Source organism: Cinclus cinclus, chromosome 1 (genome assembly GCF_963662255.1).
Source record: "Cinclus cinclus chromosome 1, bCinCin1.1, whole genome shotgun sequence".
NCBI lineage: Eukaryota > Metazoa > Chordata > Aves > Passeriformes > Cinclidae > Cinclus > Cinclus cinclus.
In genome coordinates this window covers 115,783,618-115,807,283 of record NC_085046.1, presented here as the reverse complement: position 1 = coordinate 115,807,283, position 23,666 = coordinate 115,783,618, and the positions used below count along the sequence as shown (strand labels likewise).

The window sequence follows — 23,666 nt, the reverse complement described above, 5'->3', positions numbered from 1 at the left end:
AGACTTTTTATTACCTTCTTTCTCATGGCCAGAAAAGTGCACACAGTTCCAGAGAGTACTCCGGTTCACCACTGTGCTGAGAGTGCCCTTGGTGTTCCAGGGTTTGCCATCCTCATCTCATGATGCTGGCATTACTTCGCAGCTTCCTTCTAAATTGTCATCATCATGTATTTTCTCTTGCAAAAACTAGTGTGCCACCATGGAAAATCTATCTAATTTGAAACTATTTCAGGTATTTTTCTGCTGTGGAAACACTTTTTCCAAGAGTAGCAGCTGTCCTTCAGATTAGTCAAACCTGGAATAAATAACTTAAGTGTTAATTGTGGGTTTAATTCTATAATGTAGCATGCCATACCTCAAGAGATAAGTGTAGAAAAGGACAGACAAGTGAAAAATAAAGCAATGTCTATTGAAATCATTTTACTTCTGAGACTTCAAAGTTTGTCTTGCTTGAAGAAAGCAAAAAAGTGAATGTGGAAAAAAAAGCACAGAGAAGCCAAGTGTTTACCTAAGAACTGTTAATGGAAGAAAATATCATTGCATTACTAAATAGTATTATGTACACAGGTTTGTTAATTTGCATAGATTCACACAGGTGAATTAGGAATAGGTATTTAATTTATTTTCTCTCAAACAGGTTTTAAGTGTGGCTCCAAATGATGGCTTTGCCAAAGTACATTATGGCTTCATCCTGAAGGCAGAAAACAAGATAGCAGAGAGCATACCTTATCTACAGGTACTTTTTCAGCAGTAAATGTTTTACCAGCAAAAAGTAGAATTGGGATGTATCAAATGTGTCAGACTAGAAGTGTACTAATTACAAATCACTGCTTAAGCTGTTTGTTGGAGTTATATTGGTGTATCACTGCTTATGAACTGGAAAAAAACCTGTTCATTCAAAAGCCATCAATTTTTTAACACCGAGTATTTGTTTAATTAATTATTAACCTGAAGCACAAAGGTCTGAGCTTCAAATTTTTTTAAGGCTGGTAGTATGCTGCTAACTTAAGGTGCTTGAAAGATCCAGAGAACCCTTACATATATTTCTGAGTGTTTGGGAAGAAATACTACAAAATAAAACTTTGATCTAGCTTTATAAAATGTTTGTGTGTATGTTTATAGTGTCAGGGGCAAGTATCTATCTCTGAATGTGCCTCTGTCATGGAGGTCCTGAGGAGAGAGGCTGTGGGATTTGACAAACTGGTAGCATTTCTTAATGACTTTCAACTGACGTGTTGTATTCTTTCATCTTAAGTTTGAGTACACCATGGTGGTTACATTTTCTGCCTAATTTCATAGCCTGTCTCTTGCATAGGATTGACAGACTATTTACAGTAATCAAATGAACGCTTTTAGAAGTCCTATTGAAGTTTTCTTATACCTTCCATTTTAATTAATCAATTGATTTATTAGGAAGGACTGGAGTCTGGTGACCCTGGCACAGATGATGGGCGTTTTTATTTTCATCTGGGTGACGCATTACAGAGAATGGGAGACAAAGAGGTACATGTTTAACGTGTTCTTGCTTTAAAATCTAATCTCTGAGTGGCTGCAGAATCCAGAAAAGCATGTAGTGGTAGGCTGAATATTGAAAACAAGAGTACTCCAATTGCAACAACAATCTAGCATGTGTGTGTAGAAGTCAAGATGATCAACAGCAAAAAATCTGTTGTAGATATTACAGTACAATCTCTCAGCATCCCTTGCTTTTGATTTAACTTAAAAAGTTCAACCTGGCACAGGGAATCTTGAAACAAGGGACTAAAAATTTACAAGATTTTTAAATGTTTCTAGAATCTGCTTTCTGCTTATTATAACAATTATTCTGCTTATTTCTGCTTTATTACAACACAGATGTTAATGAAAAGAATCAGTTATGCGTACTTTACTGCATAGAAGTTCTTGTATAACAGTGTTTTGTAAGTCTTCCTTTCCTTCCAAGGAAAAAGCACTAATGACTATGTGATAAAAGAGAATCATGAGAGGACTGAATGTATGGGCTGAGTTATGAATTTTTTTCAATAATTGAATTACTGAATCAATCAGGAAAACAGAAATTTGTACTATGTATCTGTTGAGTGACCAACAAAAACAAACATGACATTGGAAGCCATAAGAGTTTCTCTTTTGTTTATTTGAAATGAAATTATACTTAAAAGTGAAATTCAAATGTATGAATTACCAAATTACCACTACAGTCATGGTAAGGGAGCAAAGGACTTTTTTTGAAGACTTTGATTAGTCGTGGACTTTAATATGGGCATGAATTTAAAAACAACAGAAAAAAAAACCAAAAAGCCCCAAACAAACAAACAAACAAAAAACATTCCAATTCCTAGGTGGGAAATATGAAAGGAGTAAGTATTAAAATTCAGAGTAAAAATACCCACGAAAATCACTGTTTTTAAATTACTTATCTGGTAATGTGTGCAATATTAATTCCTAAAAAAGTGTAAAAAATGCTGACCTCTCTAGTGCTGTGGCCCAGTCAGTAGGTGGTTCTCCAGTGTGAACTGTAGACAGGTGGGCTGAGATGAAGCCTCTGCATGTGATCTTTCTCAAGCCTAGTTCATCAGGTGAGGGTTTGGTTTTTTTTTTTAGTAATTCATGGAACTTTTATTACAATACTTTATACATACAGTAGATCTGTGAAATGTAATATCTGAATTTTAAGTTAGATTGCCTTCCCTGCAATACTCTTCCAATGAGATTCTTTTTTTTTAATTGTTCATTTATAAGTGAGAATTAGTTTACCTCATTTTACTTAGAAACACATGCACACATGGACACACACACAAAATCTGCTTTCACACTCTATCTTCTGTCTCCTTCTCTCAAATCCTTGTGCAATTCCATGGGACCTTCTGGGTTGAGTTGCTGTGCCTAGAACATCCTATTGCCATGTTGGACTAAAGATACCACACAGATATAATTAATGTACATTATCTCTAACCCCAGGATAATTATGTAGTAATGTTTATGGAGTTAATGGCCAAATCTGTTGTAGAAAAACTTTAGTTAATGACAAATGAACTTCTTGGGATAGAGGAGACTTCTAAATTTATCAGTGGAAAGTCCATTCATCAGCTAAATTTTTCTCACTGACCTTGCTAGACTTGCTGAATTTCACGATTTATTCAAGGAAACAGATCAATATTTAAGTTATATGTGAAATTGCTATCATTGAAAGTTTGTTGAAGGGAGATATTAATCTATTAGAGCTAAATTAGGAGTTATGAATGTGGCCTTGGGAAGTGTTAGGGAAGCAGTATTGAGCATGTCCTTTCCAGTTATAATTTGATAAAATGCCACATTGGCTTAAGAAAAGAGAAATTAAAACTGTGGAATTATATTACAGAACAAAGAACTCTTCACACAGAATGTATAAACTGAGTGGATCTCAAAGAATTTCTGTCCTGGAAGAGAGCTGCACTGTTGTAGCTGTCCATGTTCCACTCCATGTTTCCATGTCCATGTTTCCTGCATGAGGAAAGAAATGTTTCTCACTGAGTCCTGGGAATGGAAAGGATGAGTGAGGCAGCTTAACCGTGCTCCATCCTGATAAAGGCAACTTCCATAGCACAATTGTTCAAATGAATAAAGATTAACTGTGTTATACATCGTAATCATGGCTGATGTGACTTAAAGAGCAGCACTATTCATACTCATCACTCAGGGGCTGAAACAATTCATTCCCCTTATCATTTGGGCTAACTCCAGACATTGCAAATGAATGCAGGCAGTCAGCATGAACAATCTATTGATATCTCATTGGTATTACAACTTCGGGGAACAAATGTTGTAAATCCTAATACTTCCAGTTCAGACAGTTAACTAACACAACACCAAAATTTAAAGATTTTTTTTATTATTATTTTTTGACCCACACACAATTTTACTGAGCTTCTCTAGGGAGAAAAAGATGACAGTTTATATAAGATCTGCTGTCATTCTGTTCATCCACACTACTTTTGTATACTGCTTTTTGCTGCTATGCAGGGGTAAAACAAGTTGTGTTAAGGGAGAGTAAAGACAAGCAAAGGTCCAGTATTAACTTCAGTAGGTTATGTCATCTGATCAGTTTTGATGTGGTGAAAAATATTTGAAGAAACTCAAGTGCATTTAAGTATTAGATAATTAATACTTTAGACCTGCAAAGTCACCATTGTTTTCATCATCACAGCATCTCCACTGGCAGCAGAAGATGGTCATCTTTAATTTGTAGGTAGAGGATTGAAACAGAGAAAATTAAATTGACCAAGATGAGAAACAGCTGGATATTCCAAGGACAGGACATGAATTACTGGCCCATATTTGATGTGGATGGTTATGAGAAGATTATTCTGTTTTGTTAATGTTGGACTGGACTCTCTTGGCCAACTGATCTATTTTGTTATTTGGGTTTTTTGTTTGTTTGTGGGTTTTTATTCCTTAAAGTATTCATTAGTGCATTTTATTAAAAGAATAACCCCAACATCCAAAGGGACAGTCTGCTACCTTGCCAGAAAGTGTTACTTTTTTTCCTGTAGGAGCTTGGCTGATGTGAATTTGATTGTTAACAACTTCAATGTTTTAGGCATACAAGTGGTACGAACTTGGATACCAAAGAGGTCACTTTGCATCAGTTTGGCAGCGCTCCCTCTACAACGTCAAGGGGCTGAAAGCTCAGCCTTGGTGGACAGCAAGGGAAACTGGATATACAGAACTGGTGAAGGTAAGGCTTCATGATGCTTTTATTTTTATTAAAATTACAGCTATAATTTCGGTTATTAAGCAGAGAAAATGCTAATCAGTAAGGTCAGAACTACTGAGTATGAATTCCAGACACCACTGTCAAACTGAGCACAAGACTTAAGTAAGATACTGTAAAATAAGCTTAGATTTTTTTCAAATTTGAGAATGGGGACAGGATGGCTGAAATTATTAATAAATACAAAATTTGTATGGTAGACAAATGTAACATCTCAAGTGGAAAATGACAGCACAATTTGGTAATGTCTGGAACACCCATTGTGAATTTTTAATTAGTCAGGAAAGGCTGTGCTTTTAAGCCCTTGTGTAATATTTAGTGTCTTTGGAAGCTTTTAATTGCATGAGAGAAACAAGTGTAGACTTCCAGTGATGGATTTAACTAAAGATAACTATGCAGAATTTAAACTCTTTAAACGGTTTTTTATTTATTTAATGTCAGGCAAGTAGTGTGTTATTATTCATAAAAATAGTTTTTATTTCCAAAACTGCATTGTTTTTATTAATTTATTATAATTCTAATAATAATTCCTAGAAAATTAAAAAATTAGGAAGAGCCTTTTTTCGTTTATGTTTCAATTATTGGTATGTGGTTTAGAGAAACCATTATGGATAAATAATTTAAACCCAAAAAAGTATATTTGTAAGGCACAAATTCCTTCAGAGTGGTTGTTTCTTTATACTTAGATACATAGCATGTTTTAAAAAAGCACTCTGGAAGGGTGGTTATTTAAAAAAAAAAAAGTAATTTTAAAAGGAAGATTGCTCTTTGTTATGGTTTTGATGGCAACAAAAATAACTCTAGAAATTTAGATTAAAGTGTGATTCTCCAATGTAATCTGAGCCACACTAAAAAGCAGTGAGCTTTATGGACTAGCACATGAAATGTGTTCATACTGAACTAATTCTTGAGGTATTTGTGGGAATGGATGCTTCTTGTCATAAAAGACATGGAGAAACTGGGAACTTGTTGATATGTTCCTGTCAAACAAAAAGGAATTATACATATTGTTTGATTGGTATTTTAGAGCTACACGCAGCATTGTGTTACAGTTCCTTACATGTAAGCCTGTCAGATTCCTATGTCATAGAAGGTAATGATCCATTCACCCTTGGCATGAGTCAGCTTTGAAGGGTGAAAGGATTCAGTTGATGTTATAAAATGGCCAGAGCTTCATCTTGAAGGGGCTTTTTTCAGGTGAATCAGGCCATGTATGGAGGCCTTGGTTTGGATCAGCATCTTTAGTGTCTCCTAGAAGAGCTGCTCAGAAAACCAGCAAGGATAAAAATTCACCCCGACCTCTACAGTACAACTGCCTCTCTGGAATTCCATAATATATTTTCACTCCAATAATTTGGTGTTATATGTTTTAGCTGTTTTATTAGCAATATGGCAGTGAATCTAGATTAAATTATGACTGGTAATTTACTTGCACAGGTATCATAATTTGGGAGTGGTAAGATTTACATACTTTAAGGTAATGCTCACAGCTTAAAGTATGAAGGCAAAATGTAGTTGTATGCATCAGGACAAATATTCATATTGTTGGGTTTTTTTGTAACTCAAGAAAGTACTTGAAGTTTTGAAAGAAAGCAGATTTGATTCTAATTACAATGCCTCAAGCAAGATTAGAAGTAGTATTCTTCAGGAAGTAGCAAAAATTATTGATGACATTACCTTTCTAATTTCTAAAATACTCTTGACTTCTGTTCGTGGTTTAATTTTTAAAAATTATTTCCCCTTCTCACAGATCAAAACCCAGTCAACTATATCATGTTGTTTCCTACTACTTCATTACGTTCCTCTTACATCTGTGTGGGAAATGCTTCCAAATCACATTGGTGGAATTCAATATGGATATATACTGTACACAGCACTGGAGGCCCTGACCCTCTGTCTGAGTTTTACTGCTTATTAAATGGTAGTGAACTATTTTCAATAACGTGGTATCTTAATAATGCTAACTGAGCACTTATTTGGGGCTGTGGCAGTAGTGAAGCTACCAGCACGGCTGGTTAATATCATTGATATCTTATAGCACAGACCTGGCTTGATTTTCTTATAATGGGCTATCTAGTTTCTTGGGCCTAAAGATGGAGATGTGAATTTTGACATTGCCTTACTTTTTCCACAGAAAGCCTAAAGAGAAAATTGTCTTTTTTCAGTATTCTCAGTTGAATAACTTCATTCTGAGGGGCATTCAGCTTAACTAGCTGTAATCATACAGACAGTGAGATGTACTGTCCATGCTACTGTCCATGGTGTTGTTTGCAAGTGAAAAAAAAAAAAAAAGGGTATTTCCACAGGATGATTCTTTTTTATGATGCTAAATAACTGTCTAAACATGGTATGTTTCCTTGTCTGGTGTTAACTGTCCTACTCCTTTCCTTAAAAAATGGGTCCTGATGTTTAACTTCCTGATGTGTAAGGTTAAAAAAGACAGTCTCATACTATATCTATTTTAACATTACCTGCTTGCCTGGATGTCTTAAGGAAGAGGGTTTTGGGTTGGACATTTTTAGGGGCGGGGGGAGGTGGGGGAAGACTGAGAATATCTCAGTAACACTTGTCAGAACCTGGTAGGTATTAATTGGTGGAACTGTGCCGAAGGGAAATGGATTTCTGAATCTCTCTGCAGCTCACTGAGGCTTAATGTTTTTCCTTGAAAGAACAGGGAGAGGCACCTGATTTCTTAGGAAGAAGAAAATATAAACCTTTATATTAGAAAGGGTGCAGTGATTGATTTATGTAGACATGTTCTGCTAATGTTCCTGATTTACACTATTTTAGGCCTCTGGATCTGGGAATTCAAGAAACTGTCTTCCTCTTTTGATCTCAGCTGAAAAGCAACCTTACTTTTATCTTTGTAGACCTGTCCCTTTCCCTCGGGATCACTAGCTTTCCTCAGGCAGTCTTACTGAGTCATTGCATCTTTCTCCAGTACCTTCTGTAGAACCTCATTTATAGCACTATTCTATTCTGGTGCTCATTTAAAAAAATATCATAAGAGATACAATGGTGTTGGATCCTAGAGACTCTTCACTAGTCTGAAATTAATATGTAGGCTTAAGTAGCTTTGTCCTTTCTGCATGTTGTGTCCTTTGACTTTTGGAAAGGACCCAGATGATGCTTTGCCAATAATTTACGACAGTGAATAGCTGATTGATTAAAGTAGATCTTGTATTGTTGCTTTTCTCTGATGACTTAGATTTTATTAATTAAAGTTTCAAGTGCAGCAAGAGAAGGGCAGAAAGACAATTAAAGTATTGGCAACTGCACATATCTTTGTAGTTTTCCATAGGTTGACAGCTGGGCCTTAATGGTTTAGGTTTATAATGGCTTATAATAGCTAAACATTCATAGTTAAGGGAGAAATTAAATTGAAATATGTGTTTAGAGTGTGGTTGGATGCTTTAAGGGGAGACTTGTGTTGAAAAGAGCAAAGATGATGCATACAAGTGCTGATGTTCAAGCTCTGTGAATGATTGAATGGGTGCACAGAATCTGTTTTGAAGGGTTTAAAACACTGCCCCTTGCTTGGAGGTTGTCAGTGTTACCCAGTGGAGATGTGGCAACTGGTTGTGAATGCTTTCCCATTCTGTTTCAATAACAAAGTGAAGTACATTAAATTCTTCACCACTGTTTTATTTTATAGTTCAGTGAATTAGAATGGATGTGTGGTCAGTAGTTATGCCTCATGTGAAGGGTAGCAGCCTCTTAATCTCTTCCTGCTTCATTTATAACCACGCATTGAAATGGCTTGACATCACAGAGTAAAGATACTTTCAATATAATAGTCTCACATAAAAATCTCCAGTGTTAAAAAAATCTCCATTTAAATAAAAACTACATTATTGCCAGATGTACAGCAACTATAAACTTCAGTTGTTATTAGGAACTGTATTTGAAAAGCCATATGGAGGTTTATGGGAATCAGCTGCTAGCAAACAAGTACATATGCTCCCAATGCTGGTTGCCTCCTGATTTTTCACTTGTAATCAGGATACTGCACCAAATATAATACAAAATTTTTACTCTAACCTGGAGCTTGAATCCTTACATGTCTCGGTGCCATAAGTATATTTAACCTTTTTCCTGCAGATACCAACTCTTGGATCAGGAGCTGTAAGTCCAAGTCCTGGACTTAATCATTATGCTTTAATGGTTTTTTGTGTTCTTATTATTCAAGGTACCCCTGAGAGTCTGTAGTATCAGGGAGACCAAGGCTGAGTGGTGTTTGAACTCCCCATTTTATTTCTCCCTAGGAGTTATCTGTTCGTCATTATAAAGCACTATCAGTATGTTTTACAGATGGGGGTCTATGTTTTCAGGACAGAAACCCTATTGATTTCTGAGCAATTTATGTCTAAAACCATTGAGGATTTAGTTCAAAATCAGTGAGACGTATTCAAATAAATTTGTATCTAACATGTTGAGGAGGAAGCCTTTAAACACTAGGACAAGCACTCACCTTTATAGGTTAATCTTCAACCTGTGGCATTTGAGAGAGAGTAGAGGTGACAGAACAGCTGTTGCCTACGATGCCTTGGACCACCAGTGCTCTTCATGCATCATCTTGTCTGCATGGATGAATGCTCCCTCTTACCTTTTCTCAGCTGAGGGAGTAGGAGGAGTTTGAGGAAGCACAGAGGAACCTGTAATATCTTTTAAAGTTTTCCAGTTTTATTGCTCTATACCACTTTAAACTGAGGCTGGTGTGAGTGTAGGTTATTCTTTTCTTTCTCTTCTCTAGCCAGTGCAAAACTCAAGCTGGCATTTCCTTTTGTAGGCAGCGGGCTGCGGAATAAGTAGCAGCAATTATCATATACATCTCTGATTAGATGGAAATTTTGAATCTTTTTTGTACCCTACATTGTGGAAAAGTCAGTTTTACAAAGATATTCTTAAAAGAAAAAAAAAAAACCAAAACAACTCTGCATTTTTACTTAACGCTGACTGTTAAATGAGTGTCATAGAAGCCATTAATGAGGAAAAATAATGTGAATGCACCAGAAAAAAATAAATGTTCTTCCCCAATTTAATATGATAGAGATTGCTACAATAACAGAAGTGACAATCATATTTTTGTACGTTTTAGCCTAGCTAAAATTGTTCTAGTGGGAGAAAGTAGCTGTATTATAGACAACATGTTCCAGCCAAAATTTGCTTTGTTGAGCCTTTTACAATCTAGCAATATACCTCAAGTGGAAAATGCAACTGTTTAATTTACATGAGGATGGCTTATAATCATGTCAAGTTTTAAGACTAAAAGGGGGCACTTATATCACCTAGTCTGCTCTGTGTTATAGAGACTTTTGAGTTTTACTCATCATATAAGGAGGTAGTGTGGGAAGATACCATAGCTTATTTCAGTGTGAAATGGATTGAAAATGTCTTACAGAAATGCATGGTCTAAGAGCACAAAGGAAAAATGAAAACTATTCACCCAAAATAAGGTTTAGTGAGAAAAGTAAGCTGCTGGGAAATTGAGGTTAACTTTTATCCAGATCCACTGTTATACTGTGGGTTTTCCGTTTATATTGCTATAACATTACAATGACTTTTTGTTGGTAGAATAAAAGGTTTTCTAAGCTATCTGATTTCTCCAAATATAATGTCTTAAGGCATCAGAGAACAGAAATTTTAATTCTGCTATTTTGTGGGTTTGTGTGTATGAAGTGTAAGGCAGTTCACACATTGTTAATGGTTGTAATAAATGATCACCTGGCATTTCAAGTTGTATATGATTTTTGCAGTAGCATCAACACATGCAAGTGAACCTCAGCAAGTCTTTTTGAAGGTGTAAATCATAAATTTCAACTCAGTGGTGTGTTTAAATTTGGCCTCTTTGGTCTGTAATATTCTGCCTACACATGGAGTTATAGATTATGTGAGTGGTCTTCCAGTTTCAGGAATGATTCCAGGTCACATGTGCAGCATTTAGGAAGATCAATACATTTAGCTTGCAATACAAAATGATCACTTAAAGAGCCCTTAGGCTCATCAAAAAGCAAGTCAGAGTGAGGCCTCACCTACAAAGAGGCTGGCTATTGTTGAAATCTTACAATCCAAACATAATTAAATATGAAGAATGTTGTGAAAGTTATTTTTCCTGCCTTAACATGTCAGAAGGGAGTGGAATTCAAAGCAGCTTGATAATAATGACGAAAACTTTCTTTTATTGCTTTTAAATAAAAAAAATAAAGTTAATAATGGCAGGGAAAAATAAAAATGGTACTGAAGCCAAACACAGTAATTTCTCAGTGCAGTAACATGGCTCTCACAACAGTCCTTAGAGAAAAACTGGAAGCTCATTCGGGATGAGGGTCTTGCTGTGATGGATAAAAAAAGAAGTCTCTTCCTGCCTGAAGATGAGAACCTACGGGAAAAAGGAGACTGGAGCCAGTTTACATTATGGCAACAAGGTAAAACATTCTGTATTTCTTCTCTTACCTGAGTTTCATGATCTCAGATTAACATAGTGTAATAAGGAGTAGCAACACAGCTTTTTTTAGAACTGTTTTAATAATCAGTATGTACAGAGGAATGGAACTGATAAAACAGTGTTCAGGACCCCTGTGACAATGAACAGGAGCTCTTTATTCTAAACCATGTTGTCCCCAAATACTTCTAAGGGTCCCTTGACTATGGTAACTGTTCAATGGGTGTACTCCTCTTCTGGCAAGTCTGTTGACTCTTTACTTGGTAATGCATAGTACAGATCAGCCTGAGAGCAGATGGGGATCTGAGAGAAGGCACATCCTCAGTTCTGTGTTGCCAGCTAGGGGAGATCTGTCATTCAGAAATGGTATGAGCAAAAGAATATGACTCTAATAAGCCTGCTGCCCTGCCCTTGAGCTGTGCACTGTGAGGCTCAGCTCTTGGAATGCCCTTAAATTCTTATGAAACTTAAAAATATATGAAAGAGTATTGTAAAATAAAATATTAAAAGCAATTCATATCAAAATGTAATCTGGTGATGAAATGTTATGATACTGGGGGCATTTAAATTCTTTTTTTCCTATGCATCCACATTAGTGATTATACATTTAAAATAACACTTTTTAAATGGTAGAAAGCCTGGTGTTTACAAACAATGTAAAAGTAAAATGTGTAGGCTGCTATGATGTTACAACATGGAGGTACTTAGGTTGCACAGTCTGTAACATGGGAATAGTAATATTTACCTGTCTCTCAGTGTCTTTGGCAGCTTTGTTGTACTTCTGCAAAGGACAAAATGGAAATAAATGTTCATTTATTGCTTTAACCAAAGCTCTATCCATTATTTTCACTAGGAAGAAAAAATGAGAATGCTTGTAAAAGTGTTCCGAAAACATGTGCTTTATTGGAAAGATTCCCGGAAGCTACTGGCTGCAGAAGAGGGCAGGTACCTGGCAAACGTCTTTGTTTTTGCAAATTCATAATTCTGGGAGCAGGTGATTTTGAGGAATAGAGGGACATATACAGAGGAATGCACAATTTTGGTATATTTAATGATGCCTCAAGCACACAATAAACTTAGCAATAAAAATATGCCCTATTTTAGCTGCCAGCAAATTCCAGGTGATATATGTTACCTGAAGCCTTTCTATGGACTTTTTAGTTGAGCCATTTTACCTTGTGTTTCCTGGGAACCCATGGTAGGTACGTTGCTGTTTCCCATGAGTCAACCAATAAGTAATGCCTTACTAAACCTCAGCCTGAAGTGACCTGATCTGACTCAGAGCCTAACTCTGCTTTGAGCAGGAAGTTGGATTAGGTCCCTTCTAACCTGAGCTTTTCTTTTTTTTCTGATCTGAACCTAACTTTACATGACTAATTTAGTGAGCCAGATTCTCGCTGTGATAAATTTCACCTGTCTACTCCAGCCTGGCTGCATTAGACAGAGGGAGAATCACCTTGTGGAAGCCAAATAGTGCTGCCACGTGCTTCTTTCCTGAAGGTAAAGGAAAGAAATTTTGCATCCATAAGTGTGGGTGCCAACAAAATTTGTTCCAAGTGCCTACAAAGACTATTCAGCTATCAGTTAATATCATTTAATCATGCAGTAGACCTGTATGGGTCAATACACATGCAGTGGTTCTGTAGGACATAAGTTTTCATTTTTTTTCCAAGTTATTATATTTTGTCTACCATGACTATGTGAGGATATCCTTCATATGGTAAAAGTTGAAAAGCACAGTGCTTATGTAGCCCTAATTCAGGCCCTTGAGTGTATGTGTTCATCTTTTTGACAAGTCCCTTGCTTTTGATGTGCAGAACTACACTGGGTGGATACTGCTGTGGGAATGAGCAGGGCTGTTGTTTCATTGATTGTTTGAAAAGGCTGGTTATAGTGAATATGACTGATGAGAAGTCATCACACTCAATGTGGCTACAAGAAAACTGCTCTCAGTCACATCCAGAGCCAAGTGGATCTGTTGCTGAGAGCAGATTCTCTTTGAAAGCTATTGTTTTGTTCTTCACTTCTTGGTGCCCTACATGTTATCACCACAGTGTGATTTGCAGAAATGTTGTATACTTACAGCTGTAGCTGTAGTCACCTGTTTTGAACATATAAATGTGAAATAATCTGAAAAGTTGTGATCTAGAAGTTTAAAGTTTTACATCCACTATTATGAGATGCTTAGGGCAATTTCAGTTTTATGCTAGCCAGGACTCAGATGTTACTGCTTAAATAAACTTAAAATATCAGCTGATCCCTATTCACATATGGAACCACTGGTAAACAATGGGAACAAACACAATCAGGAAATAAGGAATTCTGTGGTGGATAGACTATTTGGATGCTTTGGTCACCTCATGTAGTGACAAAGATAAAAGAAACATAAAATAATCAACTACCTGCTCAGTGCTGCTGAGACACTGTATAGAACAATAGGAAGTGATGCAAATTATAAGATTCTTCTCAAAAATATCAGTAAACTAAAAGCAACACAGCTATTTTTAATTTTAAACATTTCTTACATTGCATCCTAGTACAACTCATTGGTAGTTTAGAACAATTTATCTATAGCACTTAAGCACAGCACAAAGATATAATTCACACACATACCCAGGATGTGAATAATGTACATAACAGCAGATAATTTGCATGACAGCAATCAATCTTCAGTGCTGGCATATTAGCATTACAGAAAGGGTTTATCTCAGATATTAGTAAGTATCCTGCATTGCCAGTTGTTTGCATTGCATTAGGGTCTAACACATCATAGTGTAGCAGAGTTGGGTGGGAGGATCTGTGTTCACCATGACCACTGGAGCTCATCACTTGCTGTCCATGAGAAACAGCCAGTAAACTGAAACCTCAGATGGCAAGAATGACTGAGGCAAGAGGCACACACTGTCTTCTGCTGGTTTTGCTAGCAGTTGGAGAGCATGCAACACCTTAATCTGCAAGATTTATCAAAACTACTCTGTCCCAGCCAAATGTGCAGATTTCTCAGTTGAAAAGGTGCTTCTCACCACTGTAATGCATTATTCACACTTCCTGTTCTCTGAGTTGTTGTAGAACGAATCAAAAAGGTTGGGGTGAGAAGGGGCATCTGGAGATTACTTAGTCCAACCCCTTGCTCAAAATATGATAAATTAGAGCAGGTTGTTGTATCCAGACAGGTTTAGAATGCCACAAAGGATAGAGACTCTACAGCCTCTCTGGGCAACCTGTTCTTGTGTACAGTAAAAAAAATGTGTTTCCTTATGCTTAAGTGGCATTTCCTGTGTTTCAATCTGTGTCCATTGCTTCTTTGCCTTTCACTGGATGCCATTGAGAAGAGCCTGCCTCTGCCTTCTTCATTCCTCTCATCAGGTATTTATATACATTTATAAGTTCCTCCCTTGAGCCTTATGTTCTCCAGGCTGAACAGTCCCAAAAAGCCTCAGCTTCCCCTTGTATGTTAGATTCTCCCATCCCTTAATCCCCTTTATACCCCTTCACCTGCTCCAGTGTGTCTGTGTCTCTCTCACAGTAGGTAGAACTGGGTCCAGCATTTAAGATGTCTCACCAACTCTGAGGGGAAGGCTAACCTCCCTCAATGGGCTGCCAGAACTCTCCATAATGCAACCCTATAAGCTGTTGGTGGCTTTGCTACAATGCTGGTTCCTCTTTAATTTGGGCACTGTGAGAACCCTTTGAGGGCTTCCTTGTGAGAACCTAACAGTGTCTTTCTAGACAGTTGCTTTCCAGACAGTTGTCCATCAGTCTGTATTGGTGAATGTCTCCCTAGTGCAGAATTTTATGCTCCTTTTTCCCTAATATTTTAAGATTTGTGTTTCCTCCTTTGTCCATCCTGCCAAGGTCTTTACAAAAGGCAGTGGTGGGGGCGGGGGGGGAAATAGTGTATTGGCCATTCCTGTTCAATTTTCTATCGTCTGCAGACTTGCTGAGGGGGATGCACTCCATCCCATCTTCTGAGTCACTGTGAAGTGCTGGACCCAGTACTGAGCCCTGGGGTGCACCTCTGTTGAGTGGCCCTCAGCTGGACTTTGTGCCTTTGATCATAACTTGCTGATCCTATCTTAAATGCCAGGTTTCAATGGTCTTCACTGGGAACTTATCTAGATTCTATGTCCTCACTTCATTGATTAGGATGTTTATGTAGATGGCAGACTGTTCAAAGATTTAACATTGAGATAAACAATATCCACTAAGCTAGAAACCTCACCATAAAAAGCTGGTTAAGTACAGAATCCCCTTCGTAAACCCGTACTGACTACATCCAGGTACATTCTTTTCCTTCATGTGTTTGAAAATTGTTTCCAGGACTACTTCATCACCTCTCCAAGGGCTCAGGTGAGGCTGACTAGGCAGTAATTCCTTAGACCATCCTTCTGCCCTTCTTGAAGATAAGAGCAATGTTTCCTCTCTACCAGTTCTCAGGGCCCTGTGCTGGTAGCAATGACCTTTCAAAGATTGCTTGGATTATGTATGGATTTACATCCTCCATTTCACTCAGGCTTCCTGGGTTGATTCCATCAGGACCCATGAACGAGGTTCTTGAGTTTGTTAAAAAAATGTTCCCTTACCTGATCCTTCTCCAGGGAAGATAAATCATCTGTGCTTCCAGTCTCAGGTGCCTGAAAGTCAGTCAGACCAGTAAAGATTGATGCAAAGAAGGCATGTAGTGCTTCAGCCTTTTCCATGTCCTTTGTCATCAGATATTTTCACATTTAGGAGCTGGGTGTGTTTTCCCTAGACTTCCTTTTATTGCTTGAGATACTTGTAGGAATCTCTGCTGTTACCCTTCAATTCTGTCTCTAGATTCAGCACCAGGAGAGCTTTGACTTTCCTAACCTCATCCCTGCCCATGCAGAGAGTATCTCTACAGTCTTCCTTTGTGACCTGACCCTCCTTCCACTTCCTGTATGCTTCCTTTTTGTGTTTCAATTTTTTCTGGGTTGCTTTGCTTCCTGCACAGAGGAATTACTGAGTTTGGATAAGTTGCTACTTAAAAAGCAACCAGCTGTCCTAGACCCCTCTTTTCTCATGGGATTTTTCCTAGCAGATCCCTGAGTGAGACCAAATCTGCTCTCCTGAAGCTGTGGGTAGTAATTCTGCTTTTTTTACTTTCTCCATTCTCTCATGATCTTGAGCTCCATGGTTGCTACAGCCAAGGTTGACAGTGACCCCCACATATATGTCATCTGAGAGGGGCTGGCCAGTCTAATGAACACAAGCCTTGTGTCTCCTATTGTCCATCCTTTTAAGTCTTTCCATAGGAAAGAAGGTATTGTTTCTGACTGCAGACAGAAGATAATTACTTTCAGCTTGAAACGTGAATATTGGTTATTTTAAGTAAAATAAAAACTACATACTTTCGCACACAAACACAAGCCTGGTTTCACACACAGACCACAAGACATATGTTTTGTAGTATTAAATGCCTTTAGGACATGAGAGAGAATTGCTGCTGAAACTCAAGCAAAGGATGGCAATACGCTTTTCACCCATCACCAAGGATGAGACTAAATGAAGTCCTCAACTTCCAGCAGCATTGTTGTGAAAAGGAATGTGTTGAAAAATGTGTCGTTCTCTTCTTGCAGATCAAATATTCTATCATGCACCCAGGGACTCATGTCTGGCCCCACACAGGGCCCACCAACTGTCGGCTGAGGATGCATTTGGGCTTGGTGATCCCTAAGGAAGGCTGCAGAATACGGTGTGCCCAAGAGAACAGGTATGGTTGCAATGTTGAGGTTCTTTTTAATTGTTTTGGGTAATGGGGGTTGCTTGATTGCTATTTTGGGGATTTTTTTTTTCTCACTTTCCTCAGGATTGAAGAAGGGCTGGGACTGCTTGTAGTTGAAAAAAGAAAGAAAGGGGGGGTGGGGGGGGTGGGCACGTGTTTTGATGACCAAGATGTGTAATATATTTCATTGAACAGACAGTTTGCACTCTGACTTACAGTACAAATAAATATCAGTTCTGAAACAGTGCCAGGAGAGGTCTGTGAGACAAACCTGCTCTTCTCTGCTCTGGCATGAAAATAACAGTGGGTTTGGTCAATGGGGGTCTCTGTTTACTTTTTCAATGCCAGCCTAATATTGCAGCCAACAGAGTTCCTGTATTTATTTTGATTTTAGAGAGACTTAAGAGTTTGTTGCTTCTTTGGCAGAAGCTAAGACTAAGATTTACCTACATTTTCACTGCTGTGACAGAATACCAAGGTACTTCTGGCAGAAGCCTCCTTTTCAGCTTGTATTATTTGTTATAACTCAGTTAAAATGTTCCAATTGAAGTCGATCTCAGGATGAAGACATCTATGAAGTTTTAGGCCAAATGAATTATACAAGTGGCAATTTTTTTTTAAAGAGTGCTTTAAGTGAAATTTCTCACCCATTAGGTAAAAAATATACTGAATTTCAAGTCAGTTTTATCCCTGTTTATTCAGTCCAAAACAAAATTAAATGCAATAGCTTATAAATTTACAATCAGGGCATATACTCCCCTTAGAAATTCAGGAAAATATGCAAAGTTTTTTGTGTTATATTATTGAACACAGAAAGAAAAATGTAGTGTTAACTATACTGCTTGTTGCTTACAGGCTTAATTTGCTGAGACTTAAGTGAAATTCTCATGATGCTTAATAGCTGTACATATATTTTGGAAGATTATCATATTGTCTGCTGCTTATTAGGGCAACAAGTGTTAATTTTTAATTATTTTCAATGTAATAATGTAATTAATGGTAGAAATATAATTAATTTGGTATTGAGAGATGAAATGCTACTCCTGTCTGCTTGACTGCAATGCTAGCAAAGGAGTGGGTTTTATATAACATTTGAAAACAGCCACAACCAGAAATCTTTGGAATTTTTGAGGATAGAAGTATCCAGGTGTAAATAACAAAAAATGTTGTTCCTATACTCTCCTGCCAACATGTAGCTTATAGTTAGTGTTGCAACCTACACGACCTACATCTAGGAAGTGATGGACATTTTTTTCCCAGCATTCCAGTCCAGTACTCAAAACAAGTTGTGGGGAGGGAGAGGTAGCTAACTGGCTTAGAGGACTGATAGAGAGGCGTGGAGTCTTTTTCACTTTAGGACATTAGTGTGATTTCAGATTGATGGTGACTACATGGCGTTGCCATTGGGCGGCTGTTTAGTAGCTGGTGTGAACAAAATAGTGATTTTGCTTTGCTGCCAAGAGAGTGGGTGTCCACAGCTCACCACCTCTTATAGGGCTGGCATCCTTCTTTGTCTTAACCTCAACAGAAGGGATAAATAATCCTGTGGAGAATAAACTTAACTACCTCCTTGGTAGCAACACTCCCTCAAAGTCAAGAGCACAAAAATGCCTGTTGCTGCAGACAGAACATAGAGCATGTCAGCGTCCAGGTTCCAGAACCTGGGTCAGTTTTATGCACCAAACGTATTCATTTCACATGTTAAACACTCGAGAGCTGACTACAACTTCTGCTAAAATGTGTTAAGATCAGTTGTTTACAGCAAGAGCTGTAAACATTCAGAAACAAGGGTGAGATTTTCCCTGGAAGCACTCAAAGTGTGTCTACTGTTGGCAGCAAAAGGGCTTTTATATATCCTTCCCCTATGGCAGAGGAGGTGTGTGAACTACTGTCAAAGGGAATGGTGCCAGGAGGAAGACTTACATGGAGCAATTTCCATTCCTTTGCTCGTGGTGGTTCAGAGCAGTGTTGAACTGGTGGTTCCCAATAGGAGAGCTGTCTGGAAGAGGAAGGTTAGCATCCTGCCTTTTCTGGCCTCCTGTGCCATTGCTGTGTGTGTGGGAGAGCAAACAGAAACAATGAGAATTTCATGCTTGGTTACCTCTGTGTCACTCAGCCTGGTTGTTCAGAGGGTTACAATGCAACTCATCATTTGATGGACAGGCAAATCAGCATTGTCTAGTGCTGTTTTACTCCTTCACTTGCAGAAGAGTTTTTTGCAGTTGTCTGGAAATGGTGTATACCTTGTGGTTGAGGCCCTCAAAGATGATCAGAGGGCTGAAATACCTCTGCGGTGAGGAAAGGCTGAGAGAGCTGGGGTTGTTTGGCTTTGAGAAGAAAAGGCTCCAGAGAGACCTTATGATGGCCTTTAAGTACTTGAAGGGAGCTTTTAGGAAAGATCGGGACAGTTTGTATCAGATAGGTTGCAACAGAACAAGGGGTAATGCCTTTTAAGTAAAGGAGGGTCCATTTAGATTATACATAAGGAAGAAATGTTTTACAGAGAAGGTGATGAGACACTGGAACAGATTGCCCACAGGGATTATAGATGCTCTGTCCCTGGAGACATTCAAGGTCAGGCTTTGACAGGGCTTTGAGAAGCCTGATTGAGTTGAAGATGTCCCTGCTCATTGTGGATTTTACCTTTAAAGGTTCTTTCAGCCCAAACTATTATGATTCTATGTTTTTTGTTCTGTATAGCATTGGTCATTTTAGGTCACTTGGCCATTTTGAAGTCCCAGCTCTGTGAAGTGCAGGATATAATTCACAAAAGTGGTAGGTAAATAATATCTAGTTATCATAATCCAACATTGCTGTCAAGGAAGGTAACCTTATGTTGAAAAGAAGGTGAAGGTACAGCCATGATGCAGAAGCCAGTCTGAGATCTCGCCTTTAACAGGTGACACTAGACCTCATCTGGAAACTACCCCAAAGTGACTCAGCACCAGACCAGAACAATATGGTCCCTCTGTTACCGCTGAGAAGAGTTTCTCACACCATCAGGCTTCTAGAAAATATTTATTTGCATGCTAATAGTGGGGTTTGTCGCCTCTTCAAAAAGGGCTAATAGTCCTGTCAGCTTTATGACTTTTTCTTTGTTGTGCAAAACAGCCAATCCCATTATGATGCAAATGTTAGATCCTGGGTTTTAACCTCCGAAGCTACTTCATCTGAGTGCCTGGGTTTTTATTGTCCTTAACTGAGTTGCACTTTCAGGCTATTTAGAGCAGTTCTTTTCAAGCTTGATTTAATTAAAAAAAAAAAAAACCCACCAAAACTAAATCAGAAACAAAAAACTCATAAAACCCCTAAACTAACCGAAAACCCAGCTACTTCTCCCAGCAAGAAAAGCAACATTAGATCTCAATTGTTCCAGACAAAACAAAACCAAATCCCCCAACCCTCCCCAAGCACCCGCACCGAACACCCCTGATGCCATTCTCCCAAATAAACCCTACTCAAACCCACCAAAAATCCACACCCCCCCAAAAAAACTCCAAAAAATTCCAGAAAAAAAAACTCAAAAATAAACCAACCCAAATAAACCAAACCAAACAAATTATACAACCTAAAGTCTGCTTGATTTTTTTTTACCACATTATAGCATTATAAGTGTTTTACTCATGTAGACTTTAATAAAATCAATGTAACTTTAGTGCAATACCAGTAACTCAGGGCCTATGTGACATACAACATTTTTGACATACAACATTTGATAACTGATGTGGTACCAAAAAACCCCACATGATCAAATCTGACACCTGCAAAAGGCTGTTTATCTGGGCCTTTAAGGCATGTGCAAGTCAGTGTGAATTTTTTATTATGTTATGCTTTCTGATTTGTCTACTCTTGTTAAAATTATGTTTAGCTGATTATTTCAATTGATTCTATTTCAATTTCTCTTCAGAACATAGCAGCACAACCCCATAAGTTTTGCTGGTTAATTTTTCTTTTTGTTGAATTAAAAATATGTAGATGAATTGGAAGTATGAACCTAGTTTTCACCCTGTTTTTGAAAAAAGAAAATTGTTTTCTATATAGACAAATACAGCTGAATGAGCTTAAGCGGTGCATTTCCATCTTTGATGGCAAGGCCTTTGTTTCTTTACCATTGTTACTGTTCACAGTGTTTACTTCCCTCTGAGGGCATCCATCCTCTTGGATTTTTTCAGCTCCTGGGGGATACTGTTAAAAAAATTGTGTGTGTGTTCATGGTAGAGTGGCTTTGGGAAGGAATGTTTCTTTGACCGTTGTTACCTTGACTGTTATTCATCCACTCTCACCTGGAGGTGTATAATCAGGTGTTGAACGTCTTTTCAAAACTATGAATCCAGGTCTCAGCAGGCTGGAGAAGCTGCAATCTGAAGCTGTGATGAAGTTCAACAAAGGCAAATGCAAAGCCCTGCAACTGATAACAAATAAACACCTTGAAGCTGTAGTGTCTGGGTTAGAAAACAGCTTTGCAGAAAACAGCTTAAGGACCCTAGGGGCCAAATGGAACATGACTTTTTTAATCTTCTTTTGTATTGATGAAGTCTAGCTGTGTACTGGGTAGGAAGCAGTTTGAGCAGTACAATTTTTTCCTCTCTCTTCTGCATTTAAGACACTGCCTCTGGAGTACTGTGTCCAGTTTGGGATACTTTAGTACATAAAAAGTCAATGATAAACTAGAGAGGCTCCAGTGGAGGATGTATAAGATGATTAGGAGGACAAACTCAACAAACTGGTTTGGAGTCTGGAAACCAGAAGGCTAAAGAGTAGCCTAGTTACTGTCTTAACTACTATGGGTGACTGTGAGGAAGACAGAGCCAGACTCTTTTCAGGGAGGTGCAGTTGTAGAATGAGAGGTAATGAACACAAGTGACAGTGAAGCAACTTTCATCTAGGTAAAAGGGAGTTTTCAAAGTCAGATGGTAGAGTGTCTGTGGTTGCAGATATGTCATGTTCTTCCCTAGTGGATTTTTTATTAACTAACCTCAAAGTTGGTTCTAACTTTGCAGTGAGTCCTTCTATGAGCAGAGGCTTGGACCACATGACCTTCCAAAGGCATTGTTCTGGATTTTAGAAAAAGCAAATGTATTTTAAGTAGTTGCTTTTTGAACTGTATGACCATGTTACTAGTCATTCCCTCAGTTTCCATCACTTAGGTACATCACTGATGTATCTGATTAGAAATGAAGAAAAGTAGATTATCAGACTACTATTATACCCACTCCCTGCTTAATGCTCAAGTCAATAAAAGTATAATAAATAAAATATATCATAAATGTCTGATCGTGTTTGTGAACATAACTGTGCTGAATGAGGGGGAAGGATCCCTCAGTAATATGAAGGTCCATTAGACTGATCTTCTGTAGTTTGTTTAAAGCTCCCATACTCCATTCTCTCTGGATCAGGCAGTGAAATCTTGACTATGCAATCTGTACTGTTTAAATCTTTCTCACTTGTCAAAGAGCATCTTTAGAGCTTATCTATAGCTTAACCTGCTCCATGGCACTTCAAATACTACTATGCTAAAGTATGTTCTTTTTTTTGTTTTGCAGAGACTGGGAAGAAGGGAAAGTCCTTATTTTTGATGACTCTTTCGAGCATGAAGTATGGCAGGATGCTGAAAGTTATCGCCTGATATTCATTGTGGATGTGTGGCACCCTGAGTTAACAGCTCAACAGAGACGTACCCTTCCTGCTATTTAGGGGGTTTCTTCTGATGTGTGGAGCAGAGGAGTATTAACTCCTTTGGAGTATGAAAATAGGATTAAATTATCCAGCATACAAAGTATACAAGCATTTTAAGGGCAAGAAAATACAAGGATGACATTCTACAATCAAAGTGGACTTGGTTTAAAAGAAAAAAATTCATGTTTTGTTTCATACTGATACAGCACTGATGTGTATTGTTTTTTCTGGCTGCAAGTCTGAAAACACAACTCTTGTCAGCCAAAAAGCAATAGATCTGTTTTTTTAAACTGAGGAATGTGCAGATGTTTTTGCCATGCCTGTGTTTTCTTTACAAAACCAGTCAGTCAGTCACCTGCTCGACTACGTTCAGCCACAAGATGTAATGATTTTACATCTAGGGAACACTTCCTGGCCTTCTGTCTGGGAAGCAACATGTAAGATATTTGCAAACATATGCACACAATCGACTTTGAAAATCGTATGCAGGTGTAATATTAGCTGCTTTAGGCATAGAATATGTCCCTATGTTATCACTGTAGATAATGTGAATGGATTATGTGTGTTTTGTACTTTTTCTACCTGAGTAACTGTATTTTTCTAGCCTAATGATGAACAAATCTTCTTTAATTAACCACTATTTTTTTAAAATGGTGACAAGTGTGTCTCTAGCTATCAGCAGAAGGAAAACACTGTATATGAACAAATTACATGTTTTGCCAAGTGTGGCCTCCTTTTGCCTTCCTGGAAATGTTAACAGAAACTTGCACAAATAGCTGCCTTTTTGTTCTAAAACAGAATAGTTATCTTAGTTAGCAGGTGACCTTCAGTTTGATAATGTGATTTTGGAAAGTGTTGAGCGAATCTGACATTTTTAGGCTCAGATGTTAAAGTACTTGACAGTTTTTAGGATTATATGGTGAGCTGCTGTTTCTCCTGTCATACTTACAAAAGCTTATGGTGTGATTTCCTTTTTTCTACCCAGCGAGGATCTGACCCCCCTCCTTCCAAGGGCTCCTCCTTGGCTGCCCTTGGGTGGTCATTCAGGAGGA

General features: G+C 38.0%; 1 protein-coding gene across 1 annotated transcript in view; it reads left to right on the top strand.

Moving 5' to 3' along the window:
- Positions 1-22,632, top strand: part of ASPH (aspartate beta-hydroxylase) — a 94,758-nt gene extending 72,126 nt beyond the window's left edge. Inside the window, exons 10-16 of the mRNA XM_062489259.1 lie at positions 638-736; positions 1,414-1,503; positions 4,577-4,714; positions 11,040-11,175; positions 12,046-12,137; positions 16,793-16,926; positions 22,482-22,632. Of these exons, the coding sequence (XP_062345243.1) occupies positions 638-736; positions 1,414-1,503; positions 4,577-4,714; positions 11,040-11,175; positions 12,046-12,137; positions 16,793-16,926; positions 22,482-22,632 (840 nt within the window). The remainder of the gene's footprint in view (positions 1-637; positions 737-1,413; positions 1,504-4,576; positions 4,715-11,039; positions 11,176-12,045; positions 12,138-16,792; positions 16,927-22,481) is intronic.
- Positions 22,633-23,666: the final 1,034 nt, after the last annotated feature.